Source organism: Cyprinodon variegatus, unplaced genomic scaffold, assembly GCF_000732505.1.
Source record: "Cyprinodon variegatus isolate N-32 unplaced genomic scaffold, C_variegatus-1.0 Scaffold712, whole genome shotgun sequence".
Taxonomy (NCBI): Eukaryota; Metazoa; Chordata; class Actinopteri; order Cyprinodontiformes; family Cyprinodontidae; genus Cyprinodon; species Cyprinodon variegatus.
This window is the reverse complement of record NW_015151165.1, coordinates 83,231-91,043: the sequence shown is the minus strand read 5'-3', so window position 1 is coordinate 91,043 and position 7,813 is coordinate 83,231. Positions and strand designations below refer to the sequence as shown.

The 7,813-nt window shown below is 43.3% G+C and overlaps 1 protein-coding gene across 1 annotated transcript in view; it reads left to right on the top strand.

Moving 5' to 3' along the window:
- The window catches only part of LOC107097634 (von Willebrand factor A domain-containing protein 7-like), a 12,593-nt gene extending 5,411 nt beyond the window's left edge, over nucleotides 1-7,182 (top strand). The window contains exons 9-16 of the mRNA XM_015394858.1: nucleotides 868-1,074; nucleotides 1,143-1,275; nucleotides 3,758-3,907; nucleotides 4,215-4,307; nucleotides 4,386-4,663; nucleotides 4,747-5,040; nucleotides 5,125-5,412; nucleotides 7,144-7,182. Of these exons, the coding sequence (XP_015250344.1) occupies nucleotides 868-1,074; nucleotides 1,143-1,275; nucleotides 3,758-3,907; nucleotides 4,215-4,307; nucleotides 4,386-4,663; nucleotides 4,747-5,040; nucleotides 5,125-5,412; nucleotides 7,144-7,182 (1,482 nt within the window). The remainder of the gene's footprint in view (nucleotides 1-867; nucleotides 1,075-1,142; nucleotides 1,276-3,757; nucleotides 3,908-4,214; nucleotides 4,308-4,385; nucleotides 4,664-4,746; nucleotides 5,041-5,124; nucleotides 5,413-7,143) is intronic.
- Nucleotides 7,183-7,813: the final 631 nt, after the last annotated feature.

The following is a 7,813-nucleotide window of genomic DNA, read 5'->3' as shown; positions in this document are numbered from 1 at the left end:
TATATATATATATATATATATATATATATATATATATATATATATATATATATATATATATATATATATATATAGCAGTGATCCATATGTGCTGAGCTAAAAAATACAGTGAACCCTGAAATGATGGTGCATTAATGTTTTTTAGTATTTCAAAAAGATTTTTTTTCACATTTTAGATCATGCCTATATTAGTTAATATTTAATTATAATGACACAAATATTTTTTTATATTTTCATAGCATTATTAACCATTATCCTAATTTATCTTCTAATTTTTTTTTTTTTTTTTTACAATGAAGAACTTTATATTAAACATTAGAAAGACAATTAAAAGCACAAATCATAATAATAAACATCCTGAAGCAGCCTCAGAGAGCCAGACGGCCACCCTGGCTCTCTTAGCAAGACCCTTAAGGCCTGATCGCTCCCTGGGTGCCCAACGATGGCACCCCACTGCTCCCCAAAGGGATGGGTTAAATACACAGGTAAATTTCTTCAATGTGAGATCAATAAAGTACAGGTCTTATATTATTCTTAAAGATAAGCTGCAAAGACAAAAAAACAACACTTCTACTCCACCAGAAACCTGTAGGTAATTTAAAGCAAGTTACTGTATCTTCACAAATAGAATATCTGGAGGGATTATACAACTACAAGATGTCAGATAGGAGCTTTCCTATGAGCAATGGCTATATTATGAGCCACTTAAATTGTATAAGCATTTCCACCATCAGTGGAACAGTTTTAGTTTGTATATATGACTTAAAATATCTACAAAGGGTGTACTGGCTAATTCCCTGAACCAAATCATCTCCTCAAAGGTATATAAATTTAACATGACGGAGATGTTAACTGAATTTCCATCAGGTAACCTTCATGATCACTGGTGGTTTGGGCTTTCGACGGCGAAGACAAGCAGACAGCAACCAACAGCAAAGTCTCCGGATGGCGAGATCAGATGCTCAGCTGTACAGAGACCTGGCTCAGACTTCGGGAGGCCAGGCTGTTGAAGTCTCTAAAGGTCAGCTGCTCGAGGCCATCAATATCTTAACTGAATCCACCAGCTCTTCTCAGGTAAGAATAAAAGGTCCAGTTGTTCAAATTCAAAGATTTGAAAATTATACTCAAGTTTTATTTTGTAGATTGTCCTTCTGCAAGCAGCCAGGACCCCTGCAAAAGCTGAAAATTTCACTTTTGCAGTCGATGAGTCAGTACAAAACCTGACAGTGTACATCACTGGGACTTCTGTTGATTTTACACTACTCAGTCCTTCAGGTAATTGAGCATATCCTTCTCTGTCTGGTTTTGGCTCATCTACAAGACAGGAAAGATTCATAATGCTTCAAATATTAGTATTGTGGTTAATGTTCCCTCTGATACTGTGCATTAACACAAGCCCCCTGAGTACACTAAGGACTACTGTGAGCAAAATCAGATGTGCGTGCTGAGGCAACACCACTATTAAACTTGTTATGAACCCAGGATCCTCCTTTATTTATTTATATAAATGTATTTTTAGACCATTATTTTTCAGCCACTATTGTGTTTATATCTGATTAATTTTTTTTCTTTTAAATAAACTGATTTTGATGCGATCTATGGAGAACTCAAGTCAACTCCTTTACTTACACACAAACTTGACAAGTAAAACTTATTTTGGATGATTCTGATTCTAAGTACAATTATGTAAAGCTCTCTTAGAAGAAGAAAGAATCTGCCATTGCTGGAACTTTAAACTAAATGAAGGCCTATAGGTCTATTTTTTTGAAAAAAAAAAAAAGTTACTCGTTCTCGTCGTCTCCCGCTTTATCCGGAACCGGGTCGCGGGGGCAGCAGACTAAGCAGAGACTCCCAGACTTCCCTCTCCGCTGACACCTCCTCCAGCTCTGTTGGGGGAAGCCCCGAACTGCCCCAGCGCATGCTGTAGGTCTTGGCAGGAGGGAGCCAGCAGAACTACGTCATCCACAAAAAGCAGGGACGAGATCCGCTGTTCCCCAAACCAGACCCCCTCCGGTCCTTGGCTGCGCTTAGAAATCCTGTCCATAAAAGTTATGAACAGGACCGGTGACAGAGGGCAGCCCTGTCGGAGTCCAACATGCACTGGGAACAGGTCCGACTTAATGCCGGCAATGCGAACCAGACTCCTGCTCCGCTTGTACAGAGAACGGATGGCACCTAGTAAAGGGCCCCCGACTCCATACTCCTGGAGCACCCCCCACAGGGCAGCACGAGGGACACGGTTGAATGCCTTCTCCAAGTCAGCAAAACACATGTGGACTGGTTGGGCAAACTCCCATGAACCCTCAAGCACCCTGCAGAGGGTGTAGAGCTGGTCCACTTTTCCACGGCCAGGACGAAAACCACTCTGCTCCTCCTGCAGCCGAGGTTTGACAATCAGCCGGACTCTCCTCTCCAGCACCCTGGCAAAGGCCTTTCCGGGGAGGCTGAGAAGTGTGATTCCCCGATAGTTGGAACACACCCTCCAGTCCCCCTTCTTGTGGAGGGGAACCGCCACCCCAGTCTGCCAATCCAGGGGGACTGTCCCCGACCTCCACGCGATGTTGAAGAGACGTGTCAACCATGACAGCCCAAAACATCCAGAGCTCTAAGATACTCAGGACGGATCTCGTCCAGCCCCGAAGCCTTGCCACTGTGGAGTTTTTTGACCACCTTGGTGAGTTCAGCCTGGGTGATGAACAAATCCAGCCCCAAGCACCCCGTCTCTTCTTCGCCCACGGAAGGCGTGTCTGTCGGGTTGAGGAGATCCTCAAAGTATTCCTTCCACCGCCCGACAATATCCTCCTTCAAGGTCAGCAGCTCCCCACTCCCACTGAAAACAGTGTTAGTGAAGCACTGCTTTCCCCTCTGGAGGCGCCAGACGGTTTACCAGAATCGCTTTGAGGCCAACCGATAGTCTTTTTCCATGGCCTCTCCGAACTCCTCCCAGGCCCGAGATTTTGCCTCTGCAACCGCCCGGGTCAAGAAACGCTTGGCCTCACGGAACCTGCTTGCTGCTTCAGGAGTCCCACGAGCCAGCCAAGCTCGATAGGACTCCTTCTTCAGCTTGACAGCATCCCTTACTATCGGTGTCCACCACCGGGTTTGGGGATTGCCACCACTACGGGCAGCTGCATCGACAATAGAGGCAGAGAACACTGCCCATTCGGACTCCATGTCTCCAACCTCCCTCGGAACCTGAGAGAAGCTCTCCCGGAGGTGGGAGTTGAACATGTCCCTGACCGAGGGCTCCACCAGACGTTCCCAGCAGACCCTCACTACACGTTTGGGCCTGCCGAGTCTTTCAGGCTTCCTCCTCTTCCAGCGTATCCAGCTCACAACCAAGTGGTGGTCGGTGGACAGCTAAGCCCCTCTCTTCACCCGAGTGTCCAAGACATGCGGCCGTAGATCAGAAGATACGACTACAAAGTCGATCATCAACCTTCGCCTAGGGTGTCCTGGTGCCAAGTGCACCGATGGACATCCTTATGCCTGAATATGGTGTTCATTATGGACAATCCGTGACTTGCACAGAAGTCCAATAATGAAACACCACTCGGGTTCAGAGGACCCGTTCCTCCTGATCACGCCCCTCCAGGTGTCACTGTCGTTTCCCACGTGGGCGTTGAAGTCTCCCAGCAGAATGATGGAATCCCCGGGAGGGGCACTTTCTAACACCCTCTAACACAAAAAAAAGTTATTGCATGCCAAATTAATAACTTTTCGTTACTTTTACATATTTTGATATATTGCTTTTTAGGTGTGATCCAAAATGGAGGCAACACAACAGGATCTTCAGTCATTTCTTCCCGGTCAGTTGGAAACCTCCAGACATTTCAGCTAAGAACAGAACCGGGAGTGTGGGAAATAAGAATGGATTCAACAAATCCCTACACTCTGAAGGTTGTCGGTGAGCCCTTTATTATTCATTTGGCAGATGTCAATCTAATGACATTGGGTCGAAGAAAAGGGGGTGTGCAGATGGTTAGTGCACATGACCCAGGCCTAGTCGTCGATGTGACCGAAGTGTTCTAATCCAGCCTGCGGTCCTTTGCTGGATGTCTTGCTCCCTTTCCTGTCAGCCTACTGTCAGAAAAACAAGCTGCTAGTGCTATAAAAACTCAAAAAAAAAAAAAAAAAAGGATTAAAGCACAGCAATTTATGTTTGTAGACTTTGGTTTATTTTACTTATTTTAAATGCTTTTTTGCATTTGCAGGTGAGAGCTCCATTGACTTTCTATTTGACTTTATTGAAGAGTCAAATGGTCTGTTTGAAGGGTTTAGTCTGATTGAGAACCGACCCACAGCTGGTAACAAAAATTATTTTTTGATTGCAAATTATTTGGATCTGTATTAGTATAATATTAAGAGCTTTTTTCTCTTTGAAGGCAGAAATGCCAGTCTGCTGGTGACACTGATTGGAAGCGACATTGCTACAGTAACAGAAGTCACTCTGGTAGAATCATCAGGTTCGGGTCAGGTTAACGGCACAGTAGAGACCCAGGGTGGAGGGGAATATATTGTCCGCTTTGCCAGGATCCCATCAGTTGAGTTTGTTGTTCTTGTGAAGGGGCAAAACAACAATACTATCACCAGAGCATCCTCAGGGGTCTTCCAAAGGCAGTCCACCACCAGCCTGAGAGCTTCTGTTCTCACTGTTTCTATTGTAAGCACACCAAATCCAAAATCAGATCATTCAAAATATTTTTTTACTGTCTATTTCACTCATGTTTACATACTCTGTTATAGGATGATTCAGATACGGACTTGGAACCAGGAGCAAAAAAATCATTCCCTTTCTCTGTGATGACAACTGGTGGAGGTGGAAACTTCATGATTCGAGCTACCAATGACCAAGGCTTTACTTTAGATTTTCCATCCAGTTTACTCCTGGATGATAAAGGCAGTGCTAATGGTACTGTGAACATCACAGCACCTGCTAACACCCTGTCTGGTGCTGGTGTCACCTTGACCATCGAGGCTGTGGCTCCAGGAAATGCGGACACCAACTATGCTGTGCTGAGGCTAACTGTCCTTTCAACAGTAATGTTTTACTTTATTATCTCAGCATTTTAAGAAATCACTGGGAGTAAATATTAAAGTATTTTTACCGCTATCCTTTCACAGGTGACGGATTTTACTCAGCCAATGTGTCATCTAGTCAATCTACAGGCCAACTGCTCTGACAACTGCAGCCAGTCTATGTGGGAGCTCTCTGTCCAGGTGACTGACGGAGCTAATGGGACAGGGGTGGACAGTGTGACTCTCCGAGAAGGCACAGGCACTTTAAACATCACCATGGCAAACAACACAGAGAACTCCACTTCAGTGTCTTATGTAGCCTCCTGCTGCTCACCTGATGTGCAGCTGGTTGCTGTGGATCAAGTAGGCAATGTGGAAATCTGTAGTTACTCTGTTCGCAGAAATGTCACTCCAGCTGTCAATGAAACAGTCAATCAAACTATAACAACCAGCAGCCCTGGAACAACAGCAGTTACATCGTTTTCTAACAAGGCTGAATTCTCCATTCCTTTCTTAACAGTCATGAGTTTCTTTCTACATTTGTGTAACTGATTATCTGAAAGAATTTTTAATTTTAAAAAATGTATGCTGGTGATGGAAATCTAGTACATGCTATATACACTCGGGTGGTAGGTTACATACTTAATCCAAGACTGTAGGAACACTTTCTGAAAACCAAATGAAACTAAGTGAAATGTAGGTACTTGTTTTGAACATTTTGGGGAGCTTTAAGGACATTTGGCAGTTTAGTAGAGTTAGATCTCTAAACTGAGCTCTGTGTCAAATGTGTGTTGTTGAAATTAAATTTAGTTGAGACAGTGATCATAGTGATTAAGATGTGCTGTCTTGATTTATTCCAGGGAATCGTGTTTTAATACAGTATATATTCTATCAACATGTTTAGAGATTAGAATATTTGATAATTAAGTAAACATTGCTTTTATTCATGCTTGATTACTATCTGATTTACAGACAAGAGAAAAGAGAAATGGAAAACCTAGGTCCAGAAAGACTCAGTAACCCCTTAGACTCTTAGTGCAGCCTGATGTAGTATATCTGTATGTGGATTTGTTTTGTGTTTGAACAGAAAATTAATGCTGAATATTGATGATAAAGCACTTGTAATTATCTTACATGCAGTCTTGAACACTGTGTCAAGCTTGTCCACTTTCTATTCTCCTGCAGTATTGGCTGTGCTATATTTCCTGCTTCTGCACAGCAGATTACATGTATTTGCTATATTTAAAGGGGAGTCTCGCAGTCACCAAGTCATCGCAAGCCATATTAAAAGTCACAGTACAGGTCTACCATAGCCTGACTCTGTCTGAAGGCAGGGAGTTCTCTCTTTGTGTAAAAATCAAATTTACCGCATTATACAGTATGTCAGTTAACTCCCTCTTCTGTAATAACATTAAGCTCTGTTTGAATAAAATACCCTTTAAGATATCTATACTGCCTCAGCCTTTATTTGTTGCCAAAGTCTTTAAATGTTGTCAAAGTCCTCCAACAGTTTTGTTGAAACCATTCAGCAGATTAAGAAGAATAACTGGCAAACAATTTTTATGCTGTGCGCACACATTGTCACTGTGATAATGAGGAGCTGCCTAAATCAGTCATAAAGGCTAGCAATAATCAGCAGAACTTTGTTTTAGTAACACCCAGCCTTAGACAAATTCTTTAACGGGTATTTTTGCCTATTTCAGAACTAAAAATCCCAATAGCTATAATCTGCAGTTTGTCCAAAAGTGTTTTTTTTTTAATCCTTGACATAAAGATACTACCTAAGGATATTCTAGTGGGAATCCTATTTCCAAGGCTTCGGGCAAAAATCATAATTTGTAGTTGATAAGGCTTTAGAAATCGATGCCTTTGTCAGTCCTCTTGTTGGGAGCTGGAGAAGTTCCACCTTTCTCCAGCAGAGTCCGCCGTGGATCCTCTGAGGGAGCCTCCTGCACAGCTGCAGTTCATCAAGATCATCAGAGGATCCACTACTTAAGCTGTCTTCAGACCTTGCCTCAACGCCGCAGTGTTGTTCCAGTTGGTCAGCGCTTAAGCCTAGATCCTCAGTGAAACTTTATGATTTTGAATCCAGCCTGGATTCTAACCATTGTCTCTGTCTTCCAGGAAACCAGTGTCTCCTCTGTGAAGCTCAGGAAGAGCTAACCTGCGGAGCCGACCCTCTGAGCCAAACCTGAAGAATCCTAGAGAACCTCCAAGCAGCTCAGGGCTAAGAGCTGGAAAACCTAAAGCCAAGGTCTGCGCATTACTAGAAGTGAGACGCTGAAGCAGCTAGCGGACTCTGCTGATGAACCCCTCTCCAGATCCAACAGAGACTCTCCCAAAGCTAAACCTCAAGAACCCTCAAGGTACAATCAGTAAGCTTCTGGAAATCAAACCTCTGTTGGCAACGCTAACTGAACTGTCTCTCACGCAGACTCCGGTGAACCAGTATCCAGGCCCCGAACCCGAACCAGTACATTCTGTGTGCTTGAGCAAAATAAACTTGTTAAACTTTCATCCCTGTGTCCGTCAGTGGTGTTCTGCACACTTGGGTCGCCTTTAGTTAACCCATCATGACACCTCTAACCTTAAAGTGGTGACCATGCATTCTGAAAACAATTGCAAACATGGTGGAAAATGACGGACACCTTTTAATTTTAATTTTTTTTTTTTTTCGGACATTTTACTGTGCCTTTAGTTATGAGATTTAAGTAAAAATGATCTAAATCTTTGTGGTCAGCAGCCGACTATTGTGATTCATAACACCTTGGTTGGCAACACACCACATTATATT